The sequence below is a fragment of the Perna viridis genome, chromosome 4 (genome assembly GCF_037379345.1).
Source record: "Perna viridis isolate PV_CMFRI_1.1 ecotype Kerala chromosome 4, ASM3737934v1, whole genome shotgun sequence".
Classification (NCBI taxonomy): Eukaryota; Metazoa; Mollusca; class Bivalvia; order Mytilida; family Mytilidae; genus Perna; species Perna viridis.
The window spans coordinates 50,732,111-50,745,688 of NC_142448.1; the positions used below are offsets into that span (position 1 = coordinate 50,732,111).

The 13,578-nt window shown below is 31.2% G+C and overlaps 1 protein-coding gene across 2 annotated transcripts in view; it reads left to right on the top strand.

Moving 5' to 3' along the window:
* Positions 1 to 13,578, top strand: part of LOC148620438 (RNA helicase aquarius-like) — a 66,825-nt gene that overhangs the window by 36,837 nt on the left and 16,410 nt on the right. For both annotated transcript variants that reach the window (XM_088581325.1, XM_088581324.1), the window contains exons 23-31: positions 937 to 1,068; positions 1,884 to 2,021; positions 4,350 to 4,530; positions 6,528 to 6,637; positions 7,476 to 7,611; positions 8,358 to 8,405; positions 9,399 to 9,557; positions 11,245 to 11,382; positions 12,876 to 12,947. In XM_088581325.1, the coding sequence (XP_088437451.1) occupies positions 937 to 1,068; positions 1,884 to 2,021; positions 4,350 to 4,530; positions 6,528 to 6,637; positions 7,476 to 7,611; positions 8,358 to 8,405; positions 9,399 to 9,557; positions 11,245 to 11,382; positions 12,876 to 12,947 (1,114 nt within the window). The remainder of the gene's footprint in view (positions 1 to 936; positions 1,069 to 1,883; positions 2,022 to 4,349; positions 4,531 to 6,527; positions 6,638 to 7,475; positions 7,612 to 8,357; positions 8,406 to 9,398; positions 9,558 to 11,244; positions 11,383 to 12,875; positions 12,948 to 13,578) is intronic.

The following is a 13,578-nucleotide window of genomic DNA, read 5'->3' on the forward strand; positions in this document are numbered from 1 at the left end:
TAAGACATTATATTAAAAGAATATGTCTGAGTAGTTCGGATACTGACAAAATATGAAAATCTTATGCATTACAAAAGATGTGTTGATTATGATATGGATCTTTAAACATGTTAAAGTGCTTTCATAATAGTAAGAACAACAACGTCTGTTTGAAACACGACAATATTTGATGAGGCTTAGGCTACTGAAACTTTCTATGATTGTGAATTTTTTACATGTCTTTGGGACAAATTTTAAGCCATTTTATTTAAAAATGAGGATGTTTCTCTAGGGGATACAGCTGAAATTAAGAGGTAAATTAAGACAAACAATATGACTGAATGAAATTGTACCAGTTGAGCTGAAGAGTGGAGAGAGAACTTTAAGGACATCCTATTAACATAATATATGTATGAATCAGAAAGGCTAAGATCGTTCTGTCATAAATGATGTAAGTAGTAAGGAAGTGATCATTTGAACTTTTAACACTGGCACGAAGGAGATGTTTTAGGAAGTCTTGTTTATCACATCCCCACTCAACGCTACAATGAAGTAGGTGTTAATGGAATCATCTTGTCTGTCCATCTAAATTGTTGTCACAAAATCTCGGCTCCCTCTGGACAGATTGATTTCATGTTTAAAATGTGGCATTATGTAGATGGGAAATTTTTTGTAAGAGATTTTGGTTGCTATCTGATATAGGTTTCATTGTGAAAATAAAAGCTTTACAAATTTGAATTCAGATATTTTATATATAATTTTCCTTCCATTAAATCTGAAAACAGGAAAAATTCAATTAGTTTAATTTTTGCCAATTCATGTTATGAAAACTCAGCTGATCGCCCTCATTGAGAAAATTTTGTGAGGGTAATCTCCCATTTTAGATTTTTGTAAGGTTAACACTTTGGTGTACCTTTTACCTAAAACAGTGACTACATATAGAGTTATCTTTTCTAGATTAAAGAACCAGACTGAGAATCTGAATTGGAATGATACATTTTTGTCGATGGAGCATTTACGAGCAAGTTTCCCTGATTGTCCTGTAGAGGTCACCAATGATGATGTCCAGAAACATATTCCACCCTATCGGTAAGCTTTATCTATTTCTTATAACTACTAGAAAGGTATTGGAATACACAGACAATGCTTAATGGAGTTGATAGAGGTGTTTGCTCTATTGTAACCATGGAGACCATGATTTAGAAGAGGAATGGGTTATTTATGATACAACAACAGGTTCAACACCAAGAAAACAAATAAAGTACAATATGTCTGTTAAATTACACTGTATTGTTTCCTTCTTACAGGATCTTTCTACCTCTGCTATTTGTTTGCCAGCAACTATTTTTTTTGCTGATTAACTGATATTCACTTCCGTTTCATAAATCACTTTATTTTACTTTGAACAATGAAACAAAAGAACTTAATGAAATTTGGTGGGATTGGGCTCGCAAATACCATGGCCAAGAGGGAAAAAAATGCATTTTGGTCATGCATATACCCTGGCAGCTCTAAAAATGACTGAAACCTTAAAAATATGTGTAGAATACACTTGTTATCAACCAATCAGAAACCAGGATTCTTATATCAGGTGTAATTAAACGCTAAATAACTAAAAGAATACATACAGAAACTAAAGAATAAATGAGATGTTCAGGCTCCATTAAAAAGTAAGAAAATGAACCAGGTGCACTGTTAGGGTAAGTGTTCTCTGCTGCTTCGTTGTGGATTATGATTGATTTTTTTTCTTGCAGTCCTGGTAAATAAAAACAAAAAAACACCATTAAACTTTTGCATTAAAAAAAGGATTTTTAAAATCTAACTCGCATTAATGTTTAATGCCATAAAATTTATATTTGTCTTGCCTCAGTTTTCATGTGTGGTAATCAGTTTGTTTCTTGAAGGCTTAAAATAGAAACACAACCTCCTGAAAGTAACAAGAGAAAAGAAGGAGAGGAGGTACCCCAAACTCAGAGGAAGATTGTAGTAGAACCTTATATTATACCCAACAGAGGGCCTTATCCTTATTGTCAACCTAAAAAGTAAGTATGGTAACTTATTTCTATAAGAAACGGTGTGATGAGTCCATACAAAAACCAGGCAGTGAGTGGCATGTTACAAACTTTGTTTTCAAAAAATTTTCACCAATTTCATATCACAAATGCACCTTTTCTCAAAGTTGAAAGTTGGTTTTTGATTCACCTCAATAATTATAAGGAAATGAATCACATAGGAAGCATTGATGTTCATTGAAAAAAGGGAGATAACTCTTTAATTAGAGTAAAATTAGGTTGCTTTGTTAGGGGACTTTAAAATCATCTTCTTAGCCATCCATTGTCTATAAAAAAAATTATTTTATTTTATTTTACATACATACAATATATACATAACATTGGAACAAAACATTCAGTGGGATAAAATTTACTCTCTGCCAGCCATATCAACTTGACTTGTGTGAACCATTCAAGTCCTTTATGGTTGATCGAGACACGTTTCTTTGTATGTAAGATAGGAGACGACACCATTTCGGCACTGCTACAGACTTGTAACCTGTTTTGGTCTCAGATCTTTTATAAAAAAACAGAGCTATAGAATTTAGCTCTCTGTCCTCCCTTTCTTCACTCTGTCAGTAAGGGTTGTTCCAGAATTAGATGTATTTGTGAAAAGAAGGGTTGGAAAACACCTTTTTTAAAACTAGAGGGAATATTGGATGGTTGTTATTATGGATAGATAGCCTTAACAATGATAAGAAATAAACAGTTTAAACTATATGCATGGTGGGTTAAGTACTGGCAGTGATTTTTCTAGCGCTCGTCATTTTTTTCATTGATGAAAGACTTTTCAGAATGACGAAAATTATCGGTCTCATTTTGTCACTTGAAATCTTTAAAAGTACAAAAAAACATTAAGAGCTGTAAGCCCAACATTGGTTCAAGTTGTGAAAGTGACAGTTTAATTACCCCAAGCTAATTACAGCTCTCAACAGGTGTCAAAATTTTGTTAAAGAATCACCTAATTCACCAATTACACTAATCAGGCATGGGAGTAAAGGTCGATCTCTTGACCACTCAAGCGTGACTTTAATGCATGCAATTAAAAGTCAATAAATAAAGTTCAAATGCTGGTATAAATTTCTGTAGGGAACATTCATTTATTTTTCGCAAACTTTGTATCAAAATGACATAAAAAATTATTTATCATTTATTTGTTTACATCAAACACAAAAATATTTGTGATTAACTTGTCCTGGAATGCTGTTTAAGGATAAGAATGTATAGGATTTCTATTTTTGATGGGAAGTTTTTTTTTTATTTCTATTTAATGTCTTTACATGGTGCTGTAAATAACAAATAATACTGAAATATCTTATGTCAGATGCAAATGCTACTTTAAAAAAAAACATACCATTAAAATGGTCCTCATTTTCTCACACATAAATGACTAAAGCTTTCAAAATCCTGGAAAAAAACCTGGCACCGGTCCAGATATTCAGACAATGGCAATGGTAATGTGATTCCTGGTGTAGAAAAACCCACCAAACAAACAATGCTTTTTCAGTCTACACATGCTATACCTCCATATAATGATAATCATTTCTGCAATCAGATCTGCACTTTTAAGAAAATCATACATTCATCTCCCACTAAAATCAATCAAATCCAACCAAATCAAGAACGATAACTCTTTCGAAGTGCCAATTTCATATACAGTCTATACATTTTTCATCTCAAATGAAAAACTAAGATTAGTTAGGTGATCAGTAACTGTTTCTGTACAAGAAATAAAACTGAGTTTGGTGGGTTTTTGACATGCATGAATCACCTTTTAGAAAAACTGCTACTTAACACCTGCACATTTATCTTGTTACCTAAGGATATATTTATTTGGCATGTGGCTTTATAAACATGAAGAAAGGGCATATGTTGGAAGCAGTTTGATTGCTGTCAAATATTAACTTCAAATATGAGTGTAGATAAACCTATTACAACTTGAGTTCAAATAAACGGTGACTTCCCACCTCCTGTACAATTATTTCTGGAACAATCGTTATTGGTTTTCAACACACCATTAAAGTTGATCTGGATGGAATCCATAGAGATTTTTATAAAACAGAAGCTTGAGAAATATTGAAGACACCCATTTTAATTTTAAGATAATTTGGTCATAGGTCAAGGAAGGTTACTATTACTAAAAAATGATATTTGCATGGCTCGGAACCTGAAAACTGTTCTTGATATTTTGGTAGAGAATATTGTCATATGATACTTTAACCAGCCTCCCCCTCCCCACCCCCCCAAAAAAAATTGTTTTCAAGGGATGCCCTGAATTTCTCCCAAGAAATTTTAACATGTATAATTACTTTATTACAGAAATAGCGTACCTTTCACACCGACTCAGGTAGAGGCTATATACTCTGGTATGCAGCCAGGATTGACGATCATTGTTGGACCTCCTGGTACCGGTAAAACTGATGTTGCAGTACAGATAATATCTAATATTTATCACAATTACCCAGACCAAAGGACCATCATCGTTACTCATTCTAACCAGGTTTGTAACAGATCAATGGTACATTCAGTGTGTGGGTGGTGTATTCGAATCACATTGTCTGTCTTTCCAGATTTTTTCATCACATACAGCTTTGACATTAATATTTTATGAACATTTTCCTACTGAACAGGTTGATGAAAGTTCAACCTGCCCGAACTGAAAACCTGTTGTCTAGTTTAGTTTTTTTTTCAAACAAGTGGAATTGTAACATTTTTAACTTTTGCAATGTTCAAATGGTAATAATACTTGTTCTGGGCAATAGGACAACCATTAATATCAGAATCTGTACATTTATCTTGTTTCCTATGGATGGATTTATTTCAAATTTGCCATGTTGCTTTATAAATATGAAGAATGGGGGTATGTTGGAAGCAGTTTGATTGCTGTCCAATGTTAACTTCTAATACTTGTGGGGTAAACCTTTTACAACAAATCTAGCAACTTCATGTTTTTGTTAGGTACCACTTCTTTGTGTTTTTTTTTTACTGTTTTGTAATCGATAAATTAAAAATTAAAATAAAATGTGAAGTTCTTATTAAAAGTGGTGCTGCTGACATGAATACTAATTAACAAACCTTGGCGTAAGTACAGAAATGATACATGCCATTAATAATATTTTAAAATCTTAGCTACTATAATGCTTTTATTTGGATAAACTGGGCTATTAATGCTTTCTTTGTGAGAGTCAGTTACTTCTTTTTTATGCCCCCTGCAACATTCAGTTGGGGCATATTTTTTACCCCTGTCCATCCGTCCGTAATTCCGTCTGTCCCGTTCAAGGTATATAGTTATTCTGCTTAACTTCCCCTACAGTACTTAGGGTACAAAGTTGATACTTTGCAGAATGATTAAATATGGATTGAAAATGTGCACATTATCAGGATTTCATTTCTATCGGTATTTGACATTTTTATTTATAGTTGGACTTTTTGTCACTATTTGAGGGAATATGGTACATATCTGTTTCAGATAAATCCTCCTACAGTATTTAGGTTATATAGTCAATACTTTTCAGAATGATTATATATGAATTGAAGATGCATATATTATGAGGGTTTTGATTTCTTTCATTATTTGACATCTTCATGGATAGTTGGACTTAGTCATTTTGTCATCATTTTGAGCAAATAGGGTACATGTCTATTCCAGATAACTCCTCCTACAGTATTTAGGTTAGGAAGTTGATACTTTGCATAATGGTTATAAAAGCAGTAATGATTTGAATATTAACAGGGTTTATGATTTTAAGTAATATCTTGCAATTTAGGTGTTGGTTGGAGTTAATCATTTTACTTTATATATGTCAGAAAATACATGTGGGGGCATCCAATGTGGCTCTCAAACACAACAATCTTCTCATAATTAAATTTTGACAACCAGACATTATGCAGTAGCTGTGTTAGAATGGAGTACAGAGGCAATTTATTATCTAGTTTAACTTTCAGTCAACTGTAAAAGTGTCAGTTTTTGTAAAACTCAGGTAGTGGTTGAAACATGTTGGGATAAAAAAAAAACATTTTGAAAGTGTAATTTGATAATTTGCATCATAAATGAAGAAAGTGGAAGATTCTCATATCATTTTAGTAAATTGAGTTATAATTTCATAGAAAAGCACAGAAAATGAACACTTCAAGGGCAGATAACTCTGTAAAAAAAAATCTCATTTTCTAACATTCTGTTGAACAATTCTGAAAAATCAGGTGATGCAGACTTTTCAATAGAAAAATCATCCTTTGGTGAAATAGTATTGTAAGAGTGGTGAGTTTTTGACATGCATGTTGATTTTACCCATTTTGCCTCATTTTTTTAGAGACTTACACTTGAAAGATAAACAGATAAACTGAACCTATTTCAGATTTAAAAATTGGTTCAGTTTACCAAGATTCAAAATAAATTTAAACTATAAAAAAGAATTTTAGCATGTGTCTGGTTTAGACAGGTTTCTGATTTTAAAAGTTTGATTTGAACAGGTTTCTTTTTTTTTTTGTTATTTGTAGGCATTGAATCAGTTGTTTGAAAAGATCATGGCACTAGATATTGATGAGAGACATTTGTTACGTTTGGGTCATGGAGAGGAAGCATTAGAAACTGAAAAAGACTTTAGCAGGTATATTACTCTTGTTCCCTCGTCATATTTCCATGCACACTCAGGTCAAAGTTTGGAGTATTGGGTTTATATATTTTCATATCAAGCCTTAAGTGTTTTGTCCAACATAGGGCTAGTAAGTCTCATTCTATTTTCAGTTTCCTTTCTGGAATTTCTGATGTAGAACGTATTTAAATCCGAAGACTAATTTGTATTTTATTGTTCACTTCTGGGAAATTGAAACGCTACATCACAATGCAAAATCTTCTGTTTTATGTTTTTCTTAACATTTATATCCTGTAGAACTAGATATTTGTCGTTTTTTTATCAGTATTTTTACACCAGAGGATATTTTGCTTTTAATATTGATTACTGAATATTGAAGTGATTTTTACTGTTTTCGAGTTATGGGGGATGGGTCAAAGTTGGGCAATACCCAAAAAATTAAACATTTTTATTTTTGGTATGATTTCAAAATATTCTTGTTTGATTCCTCATTAAAATCCCTGCCTGCACTTTTCAATCAGATTTCAGATATCTGTTAGGGATATAACGGGTCAAAGGACCCACTCCCGTTGAAAATTGACTTTTTTTATTTATGATCTGATTTTGAACATTTGTAATTGAATTAAAAATTTTGGGTATTATATTGTCCAACCCTTTTGTTTTGTCCATAATAAATTGTAAGTCCTTATGCTTAAGTGTGTCAAAAACTAATATTGTGTCCACACTTACCCCAACTGTTCAGATTTTGACCACTGTATTTGTATCATGCAGCACTGAGCGAAGCTTTTGATTTAATGAATTATTTGTTTAGACAGATTTCATTGTACTTTCGTTTTTCAATATTTTTTTACAGATATGGTAGAGTGAACTATGTTTTGGCTCAGAGACTTGAGCTGTTGGAGGAAGTCGGCCGTTTACAGACAAGTCTGTCCGTCACTACTGATATGTCACACTCCTGTGAAACTGCTGGGTATTTCTACCTGTATCAGGTGAGAAAATAATGCTTAATGCATGTACATGTATGATTCTGACAATGGACAAATATACTAGCTTCCTTTTTAAAGAATCTGAGGAAATATAATTTAGAGATTCATTTGAATAAAAACTGTTATTTTTTAATTTTCAAATTAGTTAGCTGGAGGCATTTTACTGATTTGGTTTACAATAATTTTTCATATTCATGAATCTTTAAAGTATTAAACAAGTCTGCAACACTACCTAGATATTGTGATGAACAGATTAATATACATGTACATACATGTAGTTAAATGTTAATGTAATATTAGGATAAATGTACATATGTGTAGTTAAATGTTAATGTAATGTCAGAATACATGTACATACATGTAGTTAAACATTAATGTAATATAAGGATACATGTACATACAGGTAGTTAAATGTTAATGTAATATCAGGATACATGTACATATGTGTAATTAAGTGTTAATGTAATATCAGGTTACTTGTACATACATGTAGTTAAATGTTAAATGTTAATATCAGGATACATGTACATATGTGTGTTTAAATGTTATTGTAATGTCAGAATACATGTACATACATGTTGTCAAATGTTAATGTAATGTCAGGATACTTGTTACATACATGTAGTTAATTGTTGATGCAATGTCAGGATATGTGTACTTACATGTAATTATATATTGATGTAATGTCAATTTGGTTACAACCTCTCAGTAAGTCCTGATCAACCATAAAGTGAACTACTTTTTTTCAGGTTTTGGCAAGATGGGAAGAATTTCTTAGTAAGCTCAGACAGTCTAAGGTATTGCTATTGATAAAAAAAAATTATGTCACATTACTTTTTATTGTCACCTCCTCCAAAAATATTAAAAGATGTGGATAAAAAGTGTCTGTATGAATCACCCTCCTTATGACATATTTTAAAGGCAACTGTTGGTCTTCATGTTTACATGTGTATGAAAACAGTTTTGTAATAATTAAAGGCAATACATTTAAAGAATGATTCATTTTTATTGTTTCATTTGTGTGTAAAAGTATTGATCGTAGCACATTTTCAATGAAACATGCTAGTGCTTCTTTCGAGAATGTGTGACCAGTCAATGCTTTTACATACCCATAAAACATCAAAAACAAACCATTCAATTCTTATAATTACATTTCATATGTTTGTCTTATTTTATTTCTATAACATTTTATACATAGAAAATAGACAATATACAGTGATCAATAAAAGTAGTCCACTTAATTGTGGGCATAGCCTATATAAACAGTTTATAAATAGGATTTTTGCAGAATTTATCAATGTATATAATCAGACATTCACTCCTGACAAATAAATAAAAATCCAATGTACTTTATGTCAAGTTTATGAGTGTATTTGAGTGGATGCTCCCAGTAGATGGATTAATTCCATGTTTGGTGTGTAGCTTCGTATGAATTAGGCATATGTTGTTAGCAAATAGGGTGCTGTTCAATTTTTTGGACTTTGCCACTTTTCACTATACGGAATGATTGAGAAAATATTCTTGACTCCCAATAGATGGATCGATTTCATACTTGATGTGTCGCTGCATAAGTTTTGAGTGGTTTTGGTTCCTGTACGATATCAACTTCCTGTACAAGATTGGTGTATACCTAGCATGACAATGCATGTAACTTCATGTTTTGTTTTTAATAATTACAAAATGAAAAAGAAAATGTAAAAGATGGTTACTTGTCCATTTTCGAACAAATGTCTGCATTTTTTATGATATACAGGTACCTGTATGTATATGATGGATTCTTACTATTGTAGGAGTGTGACAAGTTACAGAGTTTAAAGGAGTTATTTCCCTTTACAAAGTTTTTTGAGAATGCACCACAACCTTTGTTTAAAGGGAGAACATATGAAGAAGATTTTGACATAGCTGAAGGATGCTTCAGACATATAAAGAAAATATTTACTCAACTAGAGGTAATATTCAGATATTCGTTTGAGAGTACCTTATAACCAAATAGTCTTTTTTTCATCTTTATTGAATACAAGCCATTTTAGCAAGTTTTTTCAAAAGGACATAACCTGCCTACACATGACAACCTGGTTTGCCGTCTATAGAGAAAGGAAAAACATACAGTAAACGTTTTTCTAAAAAAACTTTCACTATCTTATCTGAGGTAAGTATCTAAATGGTTAAAAGTTTGTTATTTATATAAAGTGCCCAAGCTCTTACTGCAGGTCCAATAAAACAGATATTTGAATTTGAAGTCTTTTGCTGTCCATTGCTCCAATGGGACAGTTAACCTGAATCTGTCAGGTTGCTTGAAATTTAAAAAAAACAAAAACAAAAAACAAAAAAAACAAAGTCAGTCAGTAGTATGAAAAAGGATTATTTTATTGACAAATTGAATTGAGTGAAATCAACAACCTATCTTCTCTAAAATTGTTGGTAAGGTAGATCATTCCAAATAATTCTAGTAAATTGATTTCCTAGATTTTCTCAAAGGTCATGATCACCTTACACCTGGATGTCAGCCATTATGTGTGTAAGAATCAGGCAGTGAGTGGCACACCAATTATCTCAAGTTGGTCTTTTTTGCGTCAAACATGTACAATACATCTAGAAAATAACTGAAAAGCATTTTAAATCAATCCTGAAGAATTTGTGACCTAACTATTTTTTACTGTTTATACAGGGAAAATGTCCAGAAAGCCTTTCCTGCTATTTTTCCTTAGTACATTTTAACAAATTTTGACCTATATACATTTTAAAAAGACAATATTTACAAACACTTTGATAATAATTTCTGGAGGTTATGAGGTATAAATAATTAGAAAGCATGGATAATCCAATCAAATCTCTGCATATTTCTTTTTTTTTTTTCATGTGCCATTTCTTATACACACTTTGCCTGATTCTTAGACAAAGAAGTACTTAAAACATGTAAAACAGGACACATTCCTGCTATGTATTATTTCACTACACCTAAGGTAGATCAAACCTATTAAATGCATCATTCTATTCTCTCATCTTGCAAAACAGTACAAAACTATGTATTTGCAAAAAGTAAGTAGTGTTTGAAATTACATATATTAGTTTATTTTAAAAGAATTAATGACAATAACCATTGTTTTAAAAAGTTTTTTTCAAGGGAAAGGGGGGAGTAATTGGCACATGTGGCAGGAAAATGTTTTATAAAAATGTATTGGGAATTTTAGCTTTAAAAGTTTAGGTACCTCCAATTTTCTTTTTGAATTATAAAAGAATGTCATATAAAAGGCAATTTTATTTCAAGTTTTTAAGAAATTCTATATACCATACAGTTTTTATAATAGCTTGCAAAATAGTAAAAAAACTGTATGTAAAATGATGTTAAAAAATTCCTACATTTTACTTAACTGTTTCGTAATCATGCTGGTTGACCTACATGTTTTTTATATTTTATAGTTTAAGCTGAATAATTAAATTCTGTACACAAACAAATATTTGGTATGACCTACTGACCTACTTTAAACACTTTTAAAGAAGTTTCCCAATGCTATATAAGATTGAAGTGAAGATCCTGTTTTTTATCAAATTTTATCATTTCCCTTAACATTTATAATTGACTTGCATATGCTATTGATCTTGTTACTGAATCCTTCAATGTCCATTTCTTTATAGGAGTTCCGAGCATTTGAGTTACTGAGAAGTGGAGTAGACCGAGCTGAATATTTACTCATCAAAGAGGCCAAGATTATTGCAATGACATGTACTCATGCTGCTCTGAAGAGAAGGGATTTAGTGGCTGCTGGGTTTAAGGTAAAAAAAAATGAGGGATTTAGTGGTTGCTGGGTTTATGATTAAAGTCCTACAAAATGTTTTAATGGTATTTGTCACTTTTTACATGTTAGTTTAATTGCTGGAATATGTAAAAATCAAATAATGAGTAATGCTCAGAAGAAACACACAAATTGGACAATGTGCACACATAGTTTATGGTCTGCTGAAGAAAAATTGACAGATCTTTCATCTTTTAAGGTTTCAGAGAATGCAGAAAAGCAAGTTCAAAGTTAAATAGAATAATATGGGAAAACTGAGTTACCTCCCTTTAATAATGAAATTGCATTATATATAACTTATACCTCAAACAACTGACTCTTAAAGACCTGAATGTTTTTTTGGCATGTAAGATATAACATTTTTGATCAGATTTCTTTGAAATATGTGGGTTTTTTTTTCCACCATTATTCACCGACTGCCTGACTCTTACAGAGAATATCATTTAAAAATAGAGTGGGATAATAGCAAAATTACTTAAGGATTTCTTGTTTCTATGATTTTTATCATGTAATATTTGAATGTAATTTGGACACTTATTTGAATGATTGCTTTACAATTTTTTTTGGTTGTTATTAATTAAAATTAAAAAAATGCAAAATTTTGTGCTCTTAAAAAGTTATTTAAGATGTTGTTTTATACAGACAAACAGACGGACAGACAGATCTGTTTTAAAGTCTCACCTCTTATATATACACATATATAATTAAAAAATTATTCATTTCATGAAATTTATCATTAATAAATGAAGGACAGCTCTGACTTAAAACCAGGCTGAAGTTATGATTAGTGATTCACGAATATTTTAATCCCAAATATATTTTTTTATTGAAAATCCTTCTGTAAGCCTCATAGAAACTGTTTTCAACAATAAGAGTGAAAAGATATTTAAAGTGAAGATATTTGTGCTTTAAGTTCGGTTAAGTTCTATAAAAGAAAAATATGGGAAAATATCCTGCCAGAATTTGTACTTTTTAACCAGCCAAGAATTATTTCACGATATAAAGCAGATCCAAGGAAATTAACACAGGAAGAGTTGTTTGTAGGATGTAAGGAATGTGTTTCAACAGTTTCATTGGTTATTTAGAGATATGATGAATCACCTCCTGCCTTATTTTCAGACAGAATCATACTTAATGATTGAATAAAAATATAATTTTATAATCCACTCATACTGTCAAAATCTTCATTAAAAGACCTAGCTCCGTTAAAAATGTCTTCCTTCAAATATACACGTTTCTCTTCTTCAATAATATATTTCTCTCTACAATAGATGTCATAAAAAATATTTCATTTAGAATACCTTCATATCTGCCAGACTTTTTTGTTAATGGTTTTACACCATGTAAAATTTAGAAAAGAACACTTCTGTTTTAGCAGGATTTTTACTTTGTAAAATGTATGTAGATTTTATTCCTGTTTTATAGGTCTGACATTGAAATAAGAATGTTATCATTTTTTATCTTTTTTGACAGTTTGACAACATTCTAATGGAGGAAGCAGCCCAGATCCTAGAGATTGAAACATTCATACCACTATTGTTACAGGTAGTTAGGCCAAGGGAAAAAAAAACTCGTCTGTTTAAGGTTACTCTACCTAACCTTTTCTTCTGCCTACAATAGTACATTTTGTTGTTTTTTTATATAGTAAATGCTGCTAAGCTATCATTTTGAAGTTCAGCACTTTTAAATCTAGAAATCTCCATTAGAGACTGAAACATTCATACCACTACTATTACAGGTAGTGAGGCCACACAAAAAAAAACTTTTGTGGATATTTTTTTGAAAAATGCTGCTAAATTATCATTTTTAGTTCAGGACTATTAAATCAAGAAATTGTCATTAATTTTATAATGCATGAGCCTAAATTTTTGTAATTTTATCAGTAAAACAGTTGTGTGTTCAGTAAAAATTGGCTGGTTTTACTACAACTGGACGTAGTTTTATTGTATTTTTTTAAATGTCAGAATTTCTATCAAATAACATGTAGGTCTTGGAAATGTTTTGTGTAGGCGGTGGTTTGACTATGTACATTCCATGGAGCATTTTGCTTTCATGAAAGTTTCTCAAACAGTCACTATAATAAATTTTTAGACAAATTACTACATAATTAAGAGCAAGAAAGCTTGTTTCAACAAATGGTCGGCATTTCAATTGGAACAAATTGTGCTACTTTACT